General features: G+C 39.7%; 1 protein-coding gene across 3 annotated transcripts in view; it reads right to left on the reverse strand.

Moving 5' to 3' along the window:
* The window catches only part of grik2 (glutamate receptor, ionotropic, kainate 2), a 296354-nt gene that overhangs the window by 29695 nt on the left and 241873 nt on the right, over positions 1-24786 (reverse strand). For all 3 annotated transcript variants that reach the window (XM_059339534.1, XM_059339535.1, XM_059339536.1), the window contains one exon: positions 17640-17865. In XM_059339534.1, the coding sequence (XP_059195517.1) occupies positions 17640-17865 (226 nt within the window). The remainder of the gene's footprint in view (positions 1-17639; positions 17866-24786) is intronic.

The following is a 24786-nucleotide window of genomic DNA, read 5'->3' on the forward strand; positions in this document are numbered from 1 at the left end:
GGGGGATGGGTGTCGACGACTCTAGGATCTCCTGGATTACTGACTACTTGACAGGCAGGCCACAGTTTGTCCGTCTGGGCAGTGTCCTGTCTGATGTGGTGGTCAGTGATACAGGAGCTCCACAGGGAACTGTGCTTTCTCTTTTCCTCTTCACCTTATACACCACTGACTTTCAGTACAACTCTGAGTTATGCCACCTGCAGAAGTTTTCTGACGACTCAGCTGTTGTCGGGTGTATAAGAGAGGGAGAGGAGGGTGAGTACAGGACACTGGTGGACAGATTTGTAGAGTGGTCCGAACAGAATCACCTGAAGGTGGTTGACTTCAGGAGGAAGAAGAAGATGCTTCCACAGCCACTTCTGATCAGGGGGGAGGTGGTGGAGGAGGTGGAGGACTACTACAAATACCTCGGAGTGGTGATCGGCAACAGAATGGACTGGAAATCTAACACAGAGGCTGTGTACAAGAAGGGGATGAGCAGACTCTATTTCCTGAGGAAGCTGAGATCCTTCAATGTGTGCAGCAAGATGTTGGAGATCTTCTACCAGTCTGTTGTTGCCAGCGCCATTTTCTTTGCTGCTGTGTGTTAGGGCAGCAGCATCAGAGCCAGCGACACCAACAGACTTGATAAAATTATCAAGAAGGCTGGCTCTGTACTCGGTCTCAGGCTGGAGACTTTTGAGACTGTGGTGGAGAGGAGAACACTGAACAAACTGCTGTCCATCATGGACAATGATCAGCACCCTCTCCATCACACAGTAGAAAGACAGCGGAGCACCTTCTCTCACAGGCTGCTCCAGCTCCGCTGTCATAGGGACAAATATAAAAAATCTTTCCTACCTTATCTGTTTCATAGCACCAACATTTTTATACTGTATACTGTATATTCATATTTATTCTGCACTGGAATTCTACTCCTTCTTTAGACACTTTATATTTTAGTGTATTTTTATTGTATTTTTATATTTTATTGCTTTAAGTATGCCTAGGTTGTTCTTTTTATTTAATTGTGTTGTCATTGTCTCTGTGTGTAATGCTGCTGCTACACTGCAATTTCCCAGCTTGGGATAAATAAAGTCTGTCTATCTATCTCTCTATCTCTCTATCTCTCTATCTATCTATCTATCTATCTATCTATCTATCGAAACTGTCGCTAAGCGATTACGGCTGAAAATTTCGGAGTCTCGTAAATCCCTCCGGAGGCTAACTTGTAATGGAGACACGCAGAGTGAGCGGACATTTGAGAGGGCGTGGCCTGAGACTTTCCCAGTGGCCACTTCTCCCCCTAGTGGAAACACGGCTAATTAGATCAACTTAGGTTTTTGAGGCTTAATTAGGCTGTTTTGAGGGAAGTGCCTGACGCATGATACAAAGGGAAGTGAAAGTCAGAATAACCATCTGATGTGAATATTAAGTAGCCATGTGGAACACCAGTCTCTTCACAATATGATTCCATCAGACCTTATATCTACACTATTTAACCCAAGCCGGCACCTATGGACAGTCCCATTATGTTTTACAGACATTTGTAGTTAACCAATAAGATAAAAAAAATTGTTTATGCTGCATTTTGCTGAACTTTCGCTTCCCTTTGTATCATGCGTCAGGCACTTCCTAACGAGATAATAAGTGCTCATCACGAGATAACAGTAAATTGGAAAAAAAATCCATGGCTGTTCTCGGCTTGCGTAGTACTTAAAGTGTAAAAAATGTTTGTCTAGTCATGAGGCATGGTAGTATCATATGATCAGTCCAATCCTGTGGTTCAGAGCAAGAAACCTCAACAGCTCTTCATACTTCTGATACCCATCCCTCTTCTCCTTTTCTCCTGAACCTCCAATACATACCTCCATCACATCCAGGCTCCACTACTGCAATATCATTCTTTATGGTTTCATCCAAAGTCCTTAATAAACTCTAGTCCATTCAGAACTCTGCTGTTTGCCTGGTCACTCACATCCAGTAGTCCAGTGAACACATCACTCCCATCCTGAAGAACCTCTATTACTGGTGTCTGAACAGTTTCTATTCAATGTTCTTCACTTACAATAACCATAATAACATACAGAGCTGACACAGGACTCCTCCTACTTCACAGGTCTACTCCACTGCCACCCCTCCACCTCTAAACTGTCCCCGCATTCAGGACCCAAAACATGTCTGATGGCAGGACCTTCTCTACATGACTGGAATTCTCAACAAACACACCTGTGACTGCACCAACACTGCTTCAAATGTTTGATATAATAATGTGCACTATCTCATGCCTTTAGTTCTGCAGGATTTGACTTCCCTTTTTCATTTAACTTAACTTGGTTATTAACCAGTTAAGTTAAACTAATAACAATATTTGCTTTTGTTCCTTTTGTTTGATATTTTCACTTTCACATGACTTTATGGCTGCTAAATCCACATGCAGATTTTTTCTTGGGTAACTGTGATTGTGTATGCTTTTTCTATGAATATATATATATATATATATATATATATATATATATACTGATTGTTTCTTCATACTCTGCTGTTATTTTACATTATTTTTGTTCTGACAAGAGTGGGAGGAGTGTTGCTGCACAATACATTAACTTTGTGTGTCCACGACATTGGTCGCCTGGCAACCTCAAAGTGAACTATGCATTATTTGGTTGTGGCACATAATGTGATAATATTACATGGTGCCATCACAGAAGGCTAAAAAATAAGAACACTCACTTCTTTAATTTATGTTACATACAAAAGTCAAAATAAGTCAACATTAACTTAGTTTTAAACAAGACACGAGCAGCAGGCTACTGAGTCAAAGTGCTCCAAATGCTCAACAGTTATATGGGACATAATAAATAATATAGAAGATATTGTTCTGAAATTGGAAGCCAACTACTTTCACGCAATAAGCCATAATCTCTACAGCCAATAACATTTTACAATTCTCAATCAAACCCTTAATACTGAGGTAGCTTTAATAGTCACATTTTCAAATCAGATTTCCTATGCCAACAAATATTTAAATTTACATATTTTTTTCAGGATTTTGAATCTATATTTGAATTGATTATTTTTTTAAATATGTTAAAGAGCTTTTGATTTTGATTTGTTACTACTGTAATAATAATCCCTATTACATACAAACCAGGGCCTGTGTGTGATGTATGTAGTATTCTCATTCAACCACCTGTTTTTGAGGATAAATAATTTAGCATCAGCCCACAAAATATATTCATGTCCATTTCTAATACTCACATGAGTTACTTTTGTTCACAATTGGATTTCACTAATTATGTCCTTGTAGCTCTGAGGAAAATGTCTCTAATTTTGATGTTCATACTGATTAGTCAATATCAGATGTGATCACAAAAGGACAAATAAAGTGAATTAGGGAACTTGGCTAATGTGTGAATGTAAATATGATGTTGCAAGTGAATTATTCATCACACAGTTACAAAATCATTTGACAGTGTTAATAACACTTTATGACATCATGACAGCCAATGGCAAAACCAACCACTTATGAAAGCTTAATATAATGATAAAGCATAAAGCTAAATAGCTTTTGAAAGTGTAATAATCAGGCCTGCTAAATGTTTATGACAGGTATGTTGTCTTGGTCCATGTCATATTGTCATAACAAAGACATCTCAAACTATGTCAACTTTACGATCATAATTTACCGAATTAACTTAATGAAGAAGAGTGTAGAGCAAAGTGACATGCCATGCTGAGTCCTGAATAAGAAACATAGATCAAAGCACGGTAGTAGCACACTGATCCCTGATGCATTGTCTCTGAATGAAAAACTCCTAGAAATTCAAATGTGCTGCATTCTTACACTCTGAAGATGTTTATATTTAGCACACCAATCGCTGTTCTCGTTGTAATACACTGAAACATTTGTTTTGCATGTTAAGACTAGGAACAAGAAGTGCAAAATAAATATTTGTAAGTATTTCAAATAATTGTATTCTGGGGATTTTGATGAAATGGAAAACATTCAGTGTAAATATATTAGACAGTCACATTCGATTTGAGTTCTTCTGACAATAACGTCATACTTTCTTGCTGTTGGAAGGCCCTGCAATCTTCCAATCCATTGTTAACAATCATGTTGTTGGGAATGGGTGAAATAATGTTCCAAAGCTCTAATTCAACAAGGGAAAAACTGGCATAATCATGTGACCTCTGACCTCAAGATATCAGAATGAAATGGGTTCAATGTTTAGGGTTTTGTCAGAAGTTTAAAGATCAAAAGTAATCACTATCCAATCAAAAAAGAAAATGCAATTCTTCAAATCTCCAAGATATCCCAAAAAATGTCATACCGAATCACAGCAAGATTTTTTTTTGACCATTTCTTTTTGCAATTCTTAAGTAAAATAAAATTGTAAATTTAACACCAAATCTGTTTAAAAGTTCTGCAACACCTTATGGAAGGTTATTGAGCATGGGAATGATCTTCATGTATTCATATCCTAATGTTCTTAACCCTGATACACCAATAATTTTAATCAACTAACTAATTAATTGATTACTTAGTACATTTTAAAAACATGTTTATGGCTAGAACAACTTGACATATTTTGTCAAGCTGCATTTCAAATTTTTAAAACAAATGTAATCAGTGTAATTTGTTTTATAAGCAGTTCTTGAATTGGGGCAGAACTTGTAACACATTTGATTTCTGAATGCTGACTGAATGCTATTTCTTTTTGTGTCACTGCTGACACCTTCCAATGAATGTAGATACACAGAATGTGGTTACTGTGATTGTCAGGCAAAATATGCTGGTTTTCTTCTCATTAAGCCACGAGAACAGGCCAAAATGTGCAGTTGCTGTGTGAAGTGGCTACACAATGTGGTTAAGTTGCTGCATCTGAAGAACCATGTCAACTGACAAAGTAGAACAATAATGCATTGACAAAACAAAAAACCCACACCAGCATTTGAAATTAATTTTCACACACGGGAAATCAGCACAGGTAACCTGATGTTCTTTACTATTTATTGCCTGATGTAATGAATAAACACATCTGTGCTATCCCCTAAACAGGGACTTTGTGTTTGTTGAGGTGTAAAGAAAGAAAACAACAAAGTTTTGTGGGTGTAACAAAGTAACAACAAACAAAGTTATAGAAAAAAATAGTGTAGTATTTCTTTAAGAGTAATGAGTAATAAGAAATTAAGTATTTTTTGGAAAAAATGAGCCCAACACTGGAAACCAAAAGTCAATGTTGTTATTACAGAACTGGTTAAGCTCTGAAATAGATGATTTTAAACTCAACCCTGTTCTTTAATCCTAACCTTAGCCAAGTGGTTCTACATGTCCATCTTTTAAGGAAAAAAAATGAATATATATTCTAAAAGAAGATAGACTACATTACCCTACATTACATTACAATTCCTTTCACATCTGATTGCTGCAAATCCTCACAACCCCAAGTTGTTATTGAGGACTCCATTATCCACTGCCCTCCTGATTCTAATGAAGTCTATCCTTTTGTGAGATGTGTTTGTTTCTTTTTACCTTTGTCAATTCTGCATTTTATTGCACTTTTTGCACTTTTATGTGAAGCACTTGGTGCGGCTCAGCCGTCTGTAAATGAGCTATATAAATAAATTTGACTTTGACTGACACATTTCATTCCTTTTTTGTTGAAAAAGTTATCAGCATTAGAGCTTAAATCATGCCATCTTTGTGTATTTTGCCTTACAGTGAAGCAAATCACACATTTAATACATCAGGTGCCCCATTCTGATTAACTGAGTCTGGCATTAAATCTTCCTCCTCCCTTATTTTACCAACAAGATTTTTAAAAAGGTTTCTGCCTTTTTATTTTCAGATGATTTAGCAGTATTTAAGACTTTATCCTCAGGAGCTATTTCTTGTATTATTAAATCAGCTGTTGAACAACCCTGACTCAAAAAAACGTAGCCTTGTCACAGATAATCCTAATAATTAAAGTCCGATATCTAAATAACCCATTCTTGCAAAAGTACTTGAGAAAGTGTTGTATACTCAGCTTTTATCTTTATTAATGACCGCTCACTCACTGTGAAAAGTTTCAGTCTGGTCCTTAAATCGATCAGTACAGAAACTGCTCTTTTAAAAGTTTTAAAAGACATTAGGATTAATTCTGGTACTGTTTTGGTGTTGCCAGATCTCCCGTTACTGTTCTGCATTTACATGTAACATTTTCATGTGACCACCCAATCTGAAGATATCTACAAGTCCAATATTGCAACATCTTACCTTTTTTATGCTGACGATCAGTGATCGGGTTAACTTAATTTCATTGACAAATTTTTTAAATATTGGGGGAAAATTCTAAAGGACGTCAGTCATTTTGACGGATTAAAACTGCGGTGATTTGCCATAATTCAAGTAATTCACACCCTTGTCCAGCAGGTGGCAAGTGCATAATAATTATCGATTGTATAGTCTTGACCTGATCTCACGAGCAAAACCTTGTTATCCAGCTGGCTTCAGCGAACACATTAGTCAGCTGTTAGAATGAACAGTTGTGATATACAGGACTAAACACTGAAACGTTACTGTGGGCTTTCTGTCTAAACAGCCCAAACTGCAGCTAACTACCGTTGGCTAGTAGCATACAATATCAGTCAAAATGACGAACAACGGGAAAGTCTTATGCAACCTTGCGATTTTCAAATATATTCGTCTATAAATCCATCACACCTAGTAGCAGAACTGAAGTGATCAAACTGCCAGCATTAGATAATTTCTTTCATTCAGTGATGCACAAACTGTGATTCATGCTTTTGTCTCCAGCCCCTTAGATTACTGCAGCTCACTATTTGCAGGAGTGCCCCAGAAACCAATCAACCGCCTACAGCTTGTACAAATTACAGCAGCTAGAGATCTTACAAGAACTCGACTGTATGAGCACATTTTAACCTCATTGCACTGGTTACCCATGGTGTTCTGCTGATTTTCAAATGTTATCATCTGTGTTTAACTCACTAAATGGCCTTGCACATTTGTACATTGCCGAACTTCTCACCCCTTACAGCCTTACTCTTACTCTCAGATCTGCAGAGCAGCTGTTGCTTTGGGTCCACAGGGCAAAGCTTGAGGCAGAGGGAAGTATGGCTTTTGCTGTAAAGGCTCCAAAATTGTGGGATAATCTTCCATTGGAAATCAGACAAGCTACCTCAGTGTCCTCTTTATGCTTTCATTCTAGATTCACACCTGCAATTTGTGTTCAGTGTTTTTAATTTATGTTGCATTTAATTGTCAACTTGCAGAAGAGTCTCTAAAAACTTTTTTTTCTCTCTCTCTCTCTCTTTTTCTGCAATTGGGTGGCATTCACTTTCCCTTTGCTTTCTGTTCTTTTTTTGTCTGAGTTAAACATTACTTATCAAATATCAGTGCCTTGTTAATTTGTGGTTTGCATATGGTTTTCAAGTCTACTGCCCTCTATTGGTTTAATGCAGCCTTTCCTTTCATTCAATTTCAAATTTCCTGCCACGTGCATCAAATTAAAGGATGTCAATTGAGTTAAATCAAGTCACCTGAATCAGATGACAACTTGTACAATTATCTTAATGAAATTGATCCTCCAGCCTTGACACCAGCAGCCAAACCACTGTCAAGCATCCCTGTGGAGCCACTTCTGCTCATAGCTCAGATTCCTAAAAAGTTTCAGGCCTTCTCTCCTCTGCCAGCGAGGGCTGATAACAGTGGACGCTACAAGCAGAGATGCTTGAGCTGGCGCCAACCCACTGATCATCATCAACAGCCTCCCCCACGTTAAGTCCCTGGCTATTCACCTCCTTTTCAATACAGCCATCTCCATATAGAGAAATGGGACCCAAAAACAGAGATTGGACCTGCCGTCTTGTGCTAATGCTAATGCGGCGATGAGAGAGCTACATTATAATATCTGCTCACTCCAAAACAAGCACCTGAAGGATTTCTATGTGATTCCGCACATCTTCATCGCAAACCGGAGAGAAAAATTCACTCAACCTAGCTGTCCCCCGCCCCCACCTTAGCTTCGCTACCACATCTCTGTCATGCTGGTGCCTGCCCATCGTCCCGTGCTGCAGTCTGGCAAGAAAACAACCACTGTGTGGCCCAACAACATTGCCTCCATGCCCAGATTGGCAGAACTTCAGAGAAGCAGCAACACGGGCTGGAGATGTATACCTGGAGGAATACGCATCATCCATCACTGGCTAATCAGTAAGTTTGTTGATGATGTTGCCACCACCAGAACAATTATTATCCACCCCAACCAGAAACTCTGGCTGAACGGAGAGTTTGGCACACTCCTGAGAGCCCGGGACTCTTCGTTCAGGTCTGGGGAGGCAAAAGCACTCAGGGCTGCAAGGAGAAAGCTGACAACGGGTATTAAAAGGGCCAAAGCTACATATGCTCTGAAAGTCCTGCGTCACTTCACCAACGCTCCTCGGAGCATGTGGAAAGGCATCAAAACCATCACAGATTAATAAAAGAGACACAGAATACCCTACAGGGTCACCCTTCTACCAGGTGAGCTGCCCCTCACTGTGACCACTGCAGATGTGATCCAAGACTGCAGGGCCCGATAACATCCCAGGCTGGGTTCTGAGGGACTGTGCACGGCAGCTCGTGGAGGTGCTGAAACACATCTTTAACATCTCACTCTCCTAGGCGACTGTACCAACATTCTTCAAGACTACCAGCATCATCCCTGTCCAAAAGAGTACGAATGTGTCCTGCTTTAACACCTACCTCCCAGTAGCACTCACTCCTATCATCATGATGTGCTTTGAGCATGACAAAGGCTGGTCATGGCTAACATAAAAGACCACCTCCACCCCAGCGTGGACCCCCACCAGTATGCACACACCAGAACCACTCCGCTGCTGATGTTATCTTGGCTGAAGTCTATCTGTCCTTCACCCAATTGGAGAGCAGGGAAACTTATGTCAGGCTGCTCTTCTTCCTAGACTTAACTTCGGCTTTAAACACAATCATTTCAGAATCAATCAGACTGTCAGAATTCACAACTTCTCATCCTCCCCTGTCATCCTTAACACCAGCTCCCCCCAGGTGTGCATCCTGGTCCCCCAGCTGTACACCCTGCTGACCTCTGACTGCTCAGCCAACTACCGGGCAGCCACATTGTTAAGTTTGCAGACGACACAGCAGTTGTGGACGTAATCTCCAACAATGATGAGTCATTGCACAGGTGGGAGGTGGAACATCTGGAGGATGGAGAGAGCAAAAAGCCTCTGAATCAATGTGAAAAACAAACAAACAAAAAAAAGATGATTGTATACTTTAGGTGGGGCGACAACACCCTTCCTCCTCTCTGCATGGGTGGCTTTAAATAAGAGAGTGCATATTGCAGACAACCGCAGCTGGAGCAACAACACAGCGAGCATCACCAGGAAAGCTCACCGGCACCTGTACTTCCTGAGAAACCTGAAACCTCAAATCAGCCCTAAAATCCCTTTACAGGTGCGCGGCGAAGAGCATCCTTACCTCCAGCATCATGGTGTGGTACGGCAACTGTTCTGCTGCAGACAGGAAAGCTCTGCAGCAGGTGGTGAAGTCTGCCCAGAGGATCATGGACAATGACCTACCCACCCTGTCAGGCATTTATGCCACCAGGTGCAGGAGGAAGGCTTCCTGAATCGTGGAGGCCTCCACCCACCGTGCCAATGGACTGTTTGCCCGACTCCCTTCATAGAGTCGTGTACCGTGTGAGACTCACTAACTCTTCACAGGGCTAATGCTTGTTTTGCTGTGCAATAATGCTGCTGTTTTTTTAATGCTGCTGTTTTTTTTTAATACTGGGCAGTTTTTTAATTTTACACTCAAGAAACACCAAGGGGTATGTGTACAGAGTTTATTTACTATCTTTATTCAAGAGCAGGATTTTTGCTTGAGTGCATGATTATTTGATTATTTGACACTCGAAACTTGCTGCTTTCAGACATTTTCAAACCTGTGTGCTTGAGTGTAGGGTGGTTCATTTAAATGAACAGAAGGTAATGCTCTGCAGCAGGCCACTATGCTAACAGATGAGTTTACTATCACACACAAAAGTGTTTTTAACAAACACAAATCTTTTTCCTCCCGTGTTGTCTCCCGTAGGTCTAACGACATGCCTGTGGTAAGTGCTCCAGTATCTGTGCTAGTTCTAAATCAGAAAAGCAGTGTTTCTATTGTCATAAGTCGGATCATCTAATCGCTGACTGTGCAGCGTTAAAAGAAAGCAGCAGGCAGCTGCTTCAAAGCATCCAAAAGGTGTAGGTTTAATTAAGACTGTGTCTCCCAGTGGTCAGTCTGCTGCTCTAAGACAGACTGGCAATTGTTTTAAACCTTACTTCTCAACTGTATTTCTCTCTCACAGGAAGTACCCTTTAATGGTGCTACTAGATTCTGATGGCTCTTAGTTTTTCGTCCTTTCTAGTGTGTTGCCATGGCGTTCTGAGTCCATCTGCAGAAAAAGTACCAAAGTTGGAGGTATCGGGATGGGTTTTGTGCCTGTGCCCTTTCCATGTCAATGTCAAATCTAACTTGGTTACTGGTTTCTTCCTTTTCTCTCCCGTTTTCCAGTTGAGGGGGTTGATTTTATAATGGGGAACGACATTGCTGGTGGTAACGTGTATCCCATACCTGAAGTTGCTGATGTCTGTCTCTCTGATTGCACATGATGAGCGAGTCGGTGTCACCCGGATGTGTTGACTGTTAAGTGTGTTGACCAGAGCTCAAGCCAATACGCCACAACAGGATGATGGTTTGTCTTGCCTCTGTCTTCTCTGATGATAGGCTTGGCATTATTCATTTTTTGGTGGATAATGGTGTCTTAATGCGCAGATGGATCTCGCAGTTAAACGAAGCAGATGATGGGGGCGGAGACTGGTGTATGATGCACCAGAGAGTTGTTGAGGGTGAGAGGATGATTGAGTTCTATTTGTTTCTATTTAGATTGCTTTCCTGTGTTTTTCATTATATATAAAGAAGTTTTGAGTTCCATTAGTGTCCACTGTAAGGTCATTTTTCAGTTGTTAATAAATCATCATTGTTGGCTTATACTTTGTTTACCTGGATTTCCCCTTTTCCCTGATCAATGGTTACTCCCTCATCCCTAGACCAAACTGGGAACATAACAGACCCACATCCCCTCCTCCACCTCCAGTTTTCAAAAGAACTAGCTGACTACGTCATACTTTGGATGCATTCAATAAGCTCATCATCTGCTCAATCTGCTCTGGGTGATATCCATTAACAATTTAAGATAAAGCCTTCATCAGATGATAGGCTCATTCCTAAGGGTCATGGTGTGACTATACAAATAAAAAATAAGGGAGCTACAAACTCTATCTATGTCTTTTTAAGCTTTTCCCATTTTGTGTACCCTATCTCAAAACTTATTTGTAATTAAGAACTACATAAGTTCTTCAATATGCCACTCCTCTCTGTCATCAATCACATGGCCTCTTGTCCCTGCAAACAGAAAATTCCGGGTCCCACATAGATTCTTTGTCTCTACTGCATCTTCATTCTGTGTGAGCTCTCAGTCTAATATCCTTTCCTTTTCTATCACAAACATCCCAGAGTGTGCTCAGGAGGTGGTGAAAGTGGTGGGGGGTTGAGGGTTGGGGTTGGAGGTGGGGTAAGTCGCTGCAGGTGACAGCGTTGAAGATCTTCTATCTCACAGAAATGCATTCAAGACCCTTCCTGTTTATGTGGCGAAGCTGAACAGCCCGGCGGGCAGCAGCAGAGACAACTGGAAGGACAGCAGCCTGCTGACAAGCAGCGCAGACACTTCCCCCTTACCCTGTTTGATTAATGCAGCCTAATGAAGCTAAATGAAGATTGATACTCATCAGGGAGAGAGACAAAGAGAAAAGAAGGATGATGAATAATGCAGAGCCTCCTGAGACTACAGTCAGGGCAGAGGAGGAACCAGTGGCTGCACAAGCTGCCTGAAAAACACAAGCCTAAAGAGAGAAAAATAAGAAAACTAATCTTAGCTCTACACTCTGAGACTTTGGAGGGCAGACATTCCCCTGCCTGGATGCCAGACAGCCACACTACTGTTGCTGGGGCAGGTGTGAGACATTGAAACTGCCATGATGAAAAGGGAAAATATTTGATCTGAAATGTGTTGTTCAGTTTTAATTAGGGATGGCTTGATGCCACGTTATCATTTCATACCACAGTATGGCCACATGGATATATGCCTTGTTTTCCTCTAATATGTGTATATCTATACTGATGATGAAAGATGATGCAGAAATTGTCAAGTGAATAAATCCATAGATCTATACATGCCTCAGATTTTGTAATGCTGCTGCTCTTAATTATTGGACTTTTCCAAATATTTCATTAATTCTGTGAGGAATTCACATACATATTTGCAGCAAGTTTAATTTGTTTTTTTGTGTGTTTTTTTTTTGCATTTGATTGCATTCATGCCTTTATGTCACTGGGTTATAGATTTAATTGGTGACCCCCAGTTGACAAGTCATAAGAAACTTGTTTTTGCAGCCAAATAACAGTCAAACTCAGATAAATTAATTTTGAAATTCTTTGGATATCTCAGAGTTTTCAAAGACATCTTTTAAACGAGGCTGAATCTTGGTAAACAGGATATCTGTAATATTTCCAATTAATGATATGGTCCAGTCATAGAAAACACTGAGTCTCTCTGAATTTTTTTGTTTAGATAAGTATATGAGTTTGTCTACACAGGTAATGATGAATACACTACAGTTTTTGAAGACTCCTTCACACACTCATTCTCACACCAATGGATGCAATCTACCATGTAAAGCAGTTGGGGTTCAATTTTTTGTTCAAGGACACTTCAACATGTGGACAGTAGGAACCCAATTAATGGACCAAACTCTCTACCTGCTGAGCCACAACTGCAGGTTTGTCAAGTTGAGATGAAATGACAACATGCTAATATTGCAAATTGTAACTTAAGGGTTAGGGTTATTCCTGTCATGTGAATATAAAAATGGTGGTCCACAAATCCATATAATTATCTTCAACAACCATTAATTCCTGGAAAAATAACTAGTGAACTTCTCTTGACACACACAGGATCCATCTTTGTTGTACATCAGTCCTTCATATGTTTAAATGTTGTCCTGAGACTCAGCAGAAGTTGCCAGTAGAGGTTTCATGTAGTAAAAACACCATTAGAATGAGGTATGACTAACAGCTGGAAGGTGAACTAAGTCTGTCCATTACAGAGCTGAGGGAGCTGCCAATGGGCCGAGCCCTGAGTGCTGTGGCTCTATCAGGGCCCAAGTACTAATGCAGGCCGACACCTTCTCTCTGTTCAAGTCAATGAGATATATGCTAAATGTCCTGGCTACATGGGAATACAGGCTGCATATGGTAAAGGGTACTAAAAGGGTAGGATTAGCAATTTAAATACCTTGTTCTGACTGCATGTGAATGGGCCACCAGGGAGTAATGATGCTAACACCCCTCCTTTCTTCAGTACGGACAATCTGTGTGGTGTACAAGCTGCCACAGGCGAGCACTCACTTTCCCTTCATTTCCTTCACCCTCTTAATCTTCCTTTCTTTCTCACAGTAACATACACACAGGTGCACACATGTATCATTTGAATAGATGTATACAGTCATCAAGGCATGCATGCTGACACACAAAAAGCAAACAGGCATTTGCGCACACACACACACACACACACACACACACACACACACACACACACACACATACACTGTAGCAAACCTTCAAAAGGAGCACATCAGTCAAGAAATGCAATCACCCAAAGCAAATATAGCCTACCTCCACTATTTTCACACACAGCAAAACAGTCACTCAAATTACCTTCTGTGGCTGACCAGCAGAGCATACACAAACGGCGGCAAACGACCTTGCCAACACTCACAGTCCTAGAGGACATTTTCTTGATTTGTCAGGAATATACAGCCATTGGGTATCATCTATCCTCCACACAGAAATATTTCTGAATATGCTGATGATTTTAATCGCTGCCATTGAAAGATCATTTTCTACAGTAAACATTTGACCATTTTCATGTCAAAATATTTGGGTACATCACAACTTTATTTTTTTTATTCTTGTGGCGATCTCAGAGTTTCAGATATGTCAGGCTGAATTCTGAAAACATATTGAGTATTTCCATTTCATGGAATGGTGCAGTCATAAAAAAGTGAACACAATGTAACTTCAATGAAGAACTGATGGGCAATATGTGATACTGTCAGACAGTGAGTTTAACAAGCGTCAAGCTATTTAAAGTGAAATACAGTAAGTAAATAAAGTCACATTTAATAAAACCATGTCTATATGATGATCCATCTCATCTTAACACCAAACCAATTTTAAAGGACAAGTATAGTGATATTTGTTATATTATTACTGTCAACAAATCATATGACAATACCCAAACCAACAATGCACCAAATCTATGAACAAGAATTGTGTGTATCAAAGCCTGACATATCCTATTCCTCTACTCCATTAAAAACACACCAATAAGCCACATTTTTTCACTGGGTGACATGTTCTCTCATTCATACTCACTAGAACAGTTGTTCCCAACCTTTTTCTTGAGGGACCCACATTTCTACCATTGTAAACTTTGGAGACCCCCCCATTGTCCATTGCTTCTATGAAGCCGAACTCAATGTGAATTTCATGCTACCCTCTCTTTTTTTTGAGATATTCAGCTTTTTCGTTTCCCTGACGCTTCGCCATTTTTCCATTAGTTCTATGTTTCTGTTGTTAGGCGAGGTTACCGCTAGGCGAGGTTACCGCTAGGTGAGGTTACCGCTAAGTGAGGTTACCACTAGGTGAGGTTACCGCTAGGTGAAGTTACCTGTGTATGCTATTCTCGCGATATATCCTTTATTTTTAAACTTTTCTATAGTCATTTTTCTATTTAAATAAATGAATAAACGTTTAATGTAGCCCTTATTTAGTTGTTTTTGTCCCACTAATGAATTAAATGCTGACTCATCTATATTTAACACATTAGATTTATTACATCCCTTAAAATCAAGAGGGCTTCCCGACCCCCCGTGAATCTTTTTAGCGCCCCCCTGGGGGGGTCGGGACCCCCCTGTTGGGAATCACTGCACTACACACCAAGTGTGGAGAAATCCACAGCCTAAGATAGTCTCCAGTAGAGGTAGACGTCCGATATATCGGGCTGATATTTGCTTTTTTTTTTTTTACTTATATCGGCATCGGCCGATACATGCGTGTGTTCGCCGATCAATTAGCCCATTTCACTGAGCCAACACCAGGCAAGGCTCGGTGCAACATCTGTCATTCGCTGGTGAGCTGCTGCTGATACCAGAAAAAAGAAAAACACATCAAATATGTGGATCATCTGAGGCGCCACCACCTCGAGGCCTAGAACAACATACACATTGTTTGCTATCCAACTGTTAATATGTTTTGTTTGTTTTGTTAATAAATGTTGTGTGTTTAAATTGAGACTTGTGTAACATTTGTTATCATTGTGTCATTTTTATCATGTAAATGGAGGGAGAAAAGGCAATATCGGCTTCAAGAATCAGCCCGACAAAACACGGCAGCACATATCTGGTATCAGTTAAGACTGATAATAATCGGTATCGGCATCGGCCTTAAAAAACCCACATCGGTCGACCACTAGTCTCCAGTAGGGAGCAAAGGGCTTGGAGCTGAGGGCCAAAGTATAAAGTGGTGAGAGATGCACCTACATATTGCATAGTTTTGGTTTAGGTGTTATCATGGGATTTGTTGACAATAAGAACATAGAAGAAGTTGATCCTTCAAATAGTTGGAGAAACATTAATAAGAGATACTTAACTGTACAAAGCCAATGAGAATCAACTGACTGGATACAAAAATCACATGATGATGTGACTTGTCTTTTGAATCTCAGCACCTTTGTAATCCGTTTGATTCTTCAGCTCCATACCTATTTTCCATCTCAAATGTATTCAGAAACTAGTGTCTACAGAAGACTTCACAGTCATTTGCCAAGATGCCAGAACAGCTTTGTATTTCCATTTTAACAAGCAGAAGCAAAGACCAACAACAGCCCATTGAATGGTGCATTTATCCAGGCCAGTGTAATCTGTTTTCAGCCTGCTTACAATGTCAAATGATTTGTATAAACTGCAATCAAACACATGTAAGTAAGTAAAAGGAGCACATGTGCAAATACATTTTCACTGCAGCTGTTAGAGACTGGATCAGAATGTCATCAGCAATTCTGTATCTAATTAATACTGTGTGTTGGCAAAAAGATTATTAGTATAAGGTCAACTTCTATTTCCTATTGTATTTTTCTGATACTTTCCAAATAGGTATTAAATAAAGCAGCAGCGTTCTTCACAACACATCTTTCAAGTAGCAAGAGCTTTCCAGCTTAGGGTTCATTAGCCTGGCATTCATCGAGACAGCATGTTGCTCAAAATCCCTGTTTCTAGAAGGCATCAACGCTGTGGGAGCTATTTTACATCCCTCTCTGTGAATTAATATGATTTAGAGCCGCCTTTTGCAACAGGTCATCATGTGAAGTTGTCTGTGGTAAATAATTCTGCAGGTACTTAACCAGATTTTTTCTTCTCATTGCATTTATAACAGGATTATAACAATCTGCTGCTGAGCCCCATAATCAAATGTTGCACCTCCAAACACACACAGTATAATGTGCCACCTTCCGTATTCATCCCTCTATTTATGTAACACTGTTCTTCTGCCTGCTGGAGATAGCCCCAGGATTTTTCCTGCTTAGTATTCCTCCACATGGGTTACCCTCAGGGATGTTTTACAGTGGCAGAATACAGTTTACACAACTTTCATTTTCAATAGAGTTTTGAACATTTCACAGAAATATTAATAACCCTCAATAGTGCCCTCAAACAAAACCAGAACTTCTGCCAGAACTTCCTCTGATATGAAAACTAAATCCAACTCAAAACATTTAGACCATTATACACTCTTTAACCTTAACTTGCACTGCAGTGTCAGAGTAGCAGCTGTTTCTATATGCTTCCATCATATAATTCAAACATTGTGAACATTTTACAAACTTTTTTAAAACAAACGTCTTATTCTTATACTTCTGATTCTTATAGCCAAGGCACAAGCACAAATATGAAGCTTTACAGAAAAAATAGTCACACTGTTGACTAATGAAAAATCAAGGAGATTTCTATTTACTCTTAAATTATTACCACATTTCATATTGCTTTGCAATAAACATCTAGGAAATTATTTGAAAATTATGCATGCATAAAATAAATGTAAAATAAAGTTCCATACGGCCAGTTCCTAAAATGTGTCATGTTTAACTGAGTGCATTAAGGCGTTTTACCTTAAAACACATGCAACTAAATTATACAAAAACATATGGCATCACATGACAAAAGAATTGCAAACTCTTGTGATTGTAGATTCTCAGTGCACTTTCAGTCATTGACACAACAATGCCGTGGTTGAAGATGGCTACCATGACAGCTACTGAGGACCAAAAGGAAGCGCAACTCAAAATAAGTCAGTTTCATCCTGTTGTTGTCTGCTACAGCGCCTCTTATTGCAAAGCAAAAACTTTGAATAGCCTGATGTTCTTGAATGCATATGTTACAGGAATAAGACATTATGAAGGCATACATACCCATTGGAGTGCCAACTCCGTAGGCTTTGGAGTCAATGAGGCCTCCAATCTGGGTGAGGTTGCAGTTGCGCTGTGTGACAAACTCAATGGTGGTGGACTCCATGAGGAATGCATAGTCCGAGGTGAGCACACGGTGAATGCCTTCCTCAATGTTCTTTACCATCACTGAGTGCCTGCGACTGCTCATGAACTCCCACATCTTATCATATGTGGAGATCTTGGTTTTCTGTGAGGAAACACATAGCGACATCATCAGTATTACAATAAATCTCTAACGGCTTAGACACAGAACATTGTCACATTTATTCATTGTTAGGTTATATTGTGTTTTAATGAATGTAAGTTCAAGGTTGGAAGTTAATGAAGAATTATTTTTGTCTCGGCAGCTACATAGTTCTGAACAACTAAAGAAACAATGACAAGTGAAGCACTCAAATCACTCATTTACATACTGTCAATGCATGCAACTCCATCAAGGCCTGCCGAGTAATTTGCATTCAATTATTTTTCTAATTTCATTAGGAATACATGACATTTGCTTTAGCAAAACTTTTTTTTGCAGTTTGAGCAGATCTATATGCTTTCTGTCTGCCTCAGTCATCATTGCTTGTGAGGAGAATATAGTCTGAAGCAGACGAGCATGTTAAATAGCAGCAGCAGTGTGATTTTGTATGACCGTACATCTCTGCTGTCTGTGCTGTTGCTATCACCTATAGTTAGGATCAGTAGCAGCGTTGTCAGTAGCAGTGTGCATCACTTTCTACACCTGTAATCATGGAGAAAAATCCAAGAGCACATTACTCTCCAGGGGAGCAGATTTGAAGGCATTTTTGAAGCCATTTGAAATCTAATTAAGTCACATCTTCAAGGTCCTGCCCGCCATTATTGTGTGTAATGACTTTTTGTGGCTGGTCGATATTTTAGATCAACTGGGTGATTTGCGGAGTGCCTATCAGAATCTTTCGGAGTCACCCTTGACAAATCAGGCGATTGAGCATGCAAGCTTCAGACTGCTGATAAGGTGAGAGCAGTGGCTGTGAATACACGGGGAGTCAGATAACCACCTACACTCCAAGTCAGGCAGAGAGCGAGGAAGGCTTCCCAGAGCCCCCACACAGGGATCCAGAGCTGATTGCGCTTAAAGCATACAAGACATTTTGGAAAATGCAACGTGTACACACAATGAATAGCTTTTAAACCAAAATAGTAAACAAGTCCAATATAACCCATCCATAGCATTACAGAATGTATGGCATCCTTTCTGTTCAGTTAAACTGAATCATAATATTCTAGATCTTTTATAATAATAAAAAACACCAGATTTAAATGCCCTCCATTGCATGTGCATATTGGGTATAGTCCCAGATAATGTTATAGATGGGAACTTGACTTTGTTACTGAGAATTCTGCTTTTAATAGCGAGGAAAGAAATGACAGCCTCTTGGTTAAAGCCACAACCTCCCAGTATAACGGATGGCTACCAGTAATACAGACAATGTCAGAACTTTAGTCACCTGTTCTTTTTCTTTTTTCTTTTTTTCCACTTTAGTTTTTCAGAAAATGTATGTAGTCATGGATACATGTTGCCCATATTACCTCCTTTTAAAAAGGAGGAAGGAATATTTGAAGCTATGATGCGAGGGCATGATTATATGTTAGAACTGAAACTGTAATAGCATCTCCATATGTGTGTTCTTAATGTATGTGTTGTGTGTATGTGTGTTTGTCATCTCATGTGAAATAAAGAAGTACGTTAAAAAAAAAAGCCCTTCATTGTCTGATACTACCAACTCATTGCCTGCCTTACATAAAGTTTTTTATGTATGTGCCTGACTCTGTTGAAGAATGCTGTCATTTTCCCACAATTTCCCAAATCTGCAAAAACTGGTGGTTAATTCCGCCATCAAATGGAAGTGACTGATTAGCAGTGCTTTACAATCTGTTAATGTTAGTTATGCACACTGTTCAAATCTCAATCACTGTTCACAGGAGATGAAAGGCGCCCATAAGCTGTACGGTCTGCAGCAGTGAGTCATGTGGGGTGATGGGGAGAAAAGAACCAGCCAGAACCACCTTCAGCCTTAGATAGATCAATGGAGTGAATGAATACTCCTCTCTATGACTGCTTGACTGAATATTTACACTGTGTATTAACTGGTAACTGGTGTAATTACTTATACTTAAGACATATTCAGGATTGACAGGATGTGGTGTCTGATCATTTAGTTTGTGCTTTCAATGCAAAGTTTGTCCATTCAGTATGAGCTTCTGAGGGCAAATCATTTAATATTTAATTCATACAGAATATGATTAACATTTCTTGAATGTTCTCTTCATATACAAATTAGCATTAACATTATATTTTGAGTGCAACGCATTTTGTATGCTGCAAAACATTAGCAGTCCTTAAAATATTTTACTTGTTTTCCCTTACATATCCACTATTGACAACTAGAATATTATAACACTCATCGAGATGTTTAAGCACATCAAACTACTTGCTTAATGTGCGTCATGGTGCTAAATGTAAGAGTATCACGGTACTTATGAACAAAAAACAATACATGATATAAAACAATTAATTAAAGATCATATGTAACCATGCAATTTTATGACAAGACCAATGTTTTGGAGATGATACAACTGCCATAAATAAAGACGAGGGGAGGGAGATAGAGATATCTTTGGCTGAATCCTACAGAGAAAAAATTCTGTTTGCATGGAAAAACTACTATGAGTGAATATTTCATACATCCATTCTATTCCAAAATCTTGTTTTTGTGGTTTACATAAAGGCGAAACCTGATTCACAAACTTGTGAACCCTCTTTTGGACACAGGCATAATCAGTCTTAATGTTCAGCAGAAATCATAAAAGAGAGGCTGCTTTGGCAAAGATTGCAGTCCAGTGGACAACACAGCACGGACCATTCATGAGAATTGCTAATCTGACCCCAATCCACACATAATATTTACACTAAGGCATACACAACTACACAGTGAAAGCAGACCATGAGCTACAATACATAAAAACAACCTACACATGTCTAGATCAATCATGTTAACACTTAACGTTAATGTTAACACGGATAAAGTCCGATAGATATCTTGTTTACATTGATATATTTATATTTTTACAATATTTTACTGAGAAGCAAGGATATCTTTACCAAAATGATCTGTCCAACAGATTTTTCACTGAAAATCAAAAATATCAATCTATCATCAGGGCACTAGAGAAAAAGTCAGTAGATCTCCAGAGTCTGCAGGATTTGTTCACTGGGGACCAGGAACAAATTTTCATGGCAACCCATTTAATATTTTACCAGACATTTAAGTCTAGAGAGTAAGCAAGCTGCCAAGCAATCCCCAGATCCACGATGTTAGTGTTGCAACTAAAAAGTAGGGATGAGGGACTTCTGCTTTTAGCCCCTGCCTCATGGCTGCTTAATAATCGAGCTGCAAGCCTGGCGGGTGCATAACTCACATTAATCAAAAATATTTACAGTGGTTCCTGAATAGAGCACAAGTATATTCTGTTTGTATTGATACAGTCGTAAAAATGAACCAAGGCAGGCTCAACAAAAACAATGGTTGGGTAAATCTACGACCAACCTGTTAGCGAGCGCTAGCTATGAAAGGAATGACGAAGGACTTTTTGAAAATTGAAGAGTCTGTAAAAGGTGTGAACAGGCAAATACAGTGATGTGTAAAAGGCTGGACACAACTGAACAAAGAGTTAGCAACATGGAGGCCCGTGGGGTGCCAGCTGACCAACTGCTAGCTTACATGATGCGTAAACAGAGCTGCCTAGAAGCAAACAGTGAAGAAAATCAAAATAGATCAAGATCAAATTTAGGGATTTATGGGGTCATAAACGCTAAGCATCATGGGAGAAGATGTTCCTTATCAGAGAACCAAAATGGGGGGAGATCTCTGGCTGTTTCTTGTCAGAGAGCCAAAATGGAGGTGGATTGAAATGCTGCTCCATTTAATCCACCTCAGTTCAAATTCACAAAAGAACCCAAGATTCACCTGTGGTCTGATCACAACAATCTTCAGGGTAATGAAAGGAGGAGGCCCTTCATTGAGTCTGCTTCTAGTCATTAAATTTGTTTGGCTGCACTGGGAATTCCTAATAGTGCTACTTCTGTAACTTAAATTGTGAATTTCATGTACAAACTTCTTTTTATACATGTAAATATGTTGTTGTTGACACTACAGTCCATACAAAAATGTTTAAATAAAACATATTTTGATTACGGCATGGAGTGGAAAAATAACTCATTGGTTGAAATGATTTGCTGAATGCTAGGTCCCCCCTAGTTCAAAAATCCTATCTTCACCCCTGACCAGAGCCCTCCTCTGCTCCTTTCCTCTCTGCAGGTTTGAGGTCTCCTGCAGAGATCTCCCTCAAGAGATAATGAATCCTGCAGCCTACTCCCCTCCAGACTTCTCTGCGCATCAAAAGTTGGATTTGTGAATATAAATTTCACTACAACAGCCAGAGAGGACTGCATCGACAAACAAGAGTGTGCAGAAAACTTTATTTCCAACACAGCAAATTACTGGAAAACAGCCTGCAACAAACCAGCCCTCAGCAACCAAACCCCCGTCCAAAGCCTTCCTTCATAATCCTCCACATTTATGGACTGGTATGTACTGGGCTTTAGATAAGATAACCAGCAAAGACTAAGCACACGTTTTGACCTGTTATCAATGATTTAGTTTATGTGTCTTATTTAAGCATCATGGGTGATATATTTGTAGAAACATCACTTGGAGTTTTTTGTAATCTTGCTATACATAGACATTAAGTCGCACATGAAAACTAACTCCACCAACTTACTTGATTTGCTCACACACTAATTCACACCCAATCTACTTTAAATTGGCTTTTAACAGACATACAGCTTTGTATAGGACATCTGCACATGGCCTTTGTCTTCCAAGACAACAAAAGGCCATCTCCCCCACAACCGACCATCTCCCCCACAACCGACCCCACAATGACTCTTTCTCTGCAGCCATGTGTTTTTGGCCATTTTCACCCTCACACCCTCCCTCTTTCTCTCTATTCAATTCAATTAAATACAGCTTCATTGGCATGGGAAACATTTGTTAACATTGTCAAAGCAAGTGTGACATAAAAAAAGAAGCAATGATAGATGTCTTAATAGAAAATAAAGGAATACAAATAATAATTAAATTGGAAAATTGTGCTTTCACTGTACAAAGGCTAATATTATAGGTGTACAATATTAAAAACAAGGCATATAATAGTTATGAAATAAAAGTCATATATACATATCACTTAAATGAAAAAGAAAATCTATAGAAAGTAAATGTCCAGCAGGAGGAGATGGTCTAGGTCTGTCCTTCTGTGGTCACAGCACTTCACAATTCTTGCTGCTTTGTTTGCACATTGCTGTATTTCACCCAGCAGGTATGGAAGTTTTTGATCTTGTTTAAGGTCTCAAAGTCTTTCTGGGTGTTTGTGATCCGTGGGAAGTACGTGTCTCTGATGTCTTGGTACAGTTGGCAGATGGTTAGAAAGTGCAGCTCGGTCTCCACCTCGTGTTGTGTGCAGTGGATGCACAGTCTGTCTTCTCTGGGGAGCCAGGTCTGTCTGTGACGGCCTCTTTCCACGGCGAGACTGTGCTCACTGAGTCTGTACATAGTCAAGGATTTCCTGAGCTTCGGATCAGTCACAGCGCTCAGGTATTCTGCCACAGTGTATTTTCTATTTCGGGCCAAATAACATTCCAATTTGCTCTGGTTTTTGGTTGATTCTTTCCAGTGTGTCAGATAGTTTTCTTTTTGTTTTTTAGACTTTGGTTTAGTCTGATGGGATTTCTGTTTGGTGGCTCTGCTTGAGTCCTAGAACCAGTTGGCTCTCTACAGTCTCTCTGTGGGTGAGGGCTTTTTTATGGAGCATATTGTTTCTTTAAGGTGATCATAAAATGTAATTGCTCTCTTTTGAATTTTGATGATTAGCGGGCATCGTCCTAATTCTGCTCAGCATGCATCGTTTGGTGTTTTTCAGTTGGACACTGAGAATGGATTTGCAGAATTCTGCATGCAGATTCTCAATTTGGTGTTCATCCCATCCCATTGGTTGGCAGGTGGACTCCAGACCTCGCAACCGTATAGAGAAATGGGTTCTACAATGGAGTCCAATATTTTGAGCCAGGTTTGAATTGGGATGACTAATTTGATGTTCTTCTTGATGGCGTTGCCATGTGTTTTTCCTCCAACCCCACTTTCCAAAAGTTTGTACAACAGACCCTGGTGCCAAATAGAATCAAATGTCTTTTTGAAATCAACAAAACAGGAGAATAATTTGTCTTTATTTTTGTTTATTTGGTTGTCGATCAGGGTGCTGAGGGTAAAAATATGGTCTGTTGTGCGATAGTTTGGTAGAAAATCAATTTGGGATTTGTTCAGGACATTATTCTCAGTGAGGAAATGAAGGAGTCTGTGATTGATGATCATAAAGAGGATTTTTTTGAGGTTGCTGTTGACACAGATTCCACGGTAATTATTGAAGTCAAGTTTGTCGCCACTTAGGTGGAGTGGTGTTATTAGTCCTTGGTTCCAAATATTGGGAAAAATCCAAGCACTAAGGCAAGTTTGGCAAGGCAATTTTATTTGTATAGCACAATTCAACACAAGGTAATTCAAAGTGCTTTACATAAACATTAAAAACAGCAAGACACAATTGAAAAACAGTAAAAACTGTCAATTCAACCAGGGAAATGGAAATACAAATACAAATAAGATACAGCAGGATAAGAAAATAGATAAAATAATAAAAAGCACAAGTCAAACATTGCGTAGTTAAAAAGTAAGGGTGTGTTAAAGTTAAGAGTACGCTGCAGTAAACAATAGTGTTTTTAGTTCTGATTTAAAGGAGCTGACTGTTTGGGCAGACCTCAGATCTACAGGTAGTTTGTTCCACAGGTGAGGAGCAGAATAACTGAAAGCTGCCTCACCCCGCTTAGTTCTTGTTCTTGGGACACGCAACAAGCCAGTTCCAGATGACCTAAGTGGTCTGGATGCTTTGTAGAGAGGTAGCAGATCAAGCATGTAATTTGGTCCGAGGTACTAAACCACATCAGGACCTCCTGGTACTAAACCACATCAGG

Source organism: Centropristis striata, chromosome 8, assembly GCF_030273125.1.
Source record: "Centropristis striata isolate RG_2023a ecotype Rhode Island chromosome 8, C.striata_1.0, whole genome shotgun sequence".
NCBI classification, from domain to species: domain Eukaryota; kingdom Metazoa; phylum Chordata; class Actinopteri; order Perciformes; family Serranidae; genus Centropristis; species Centropristis striata.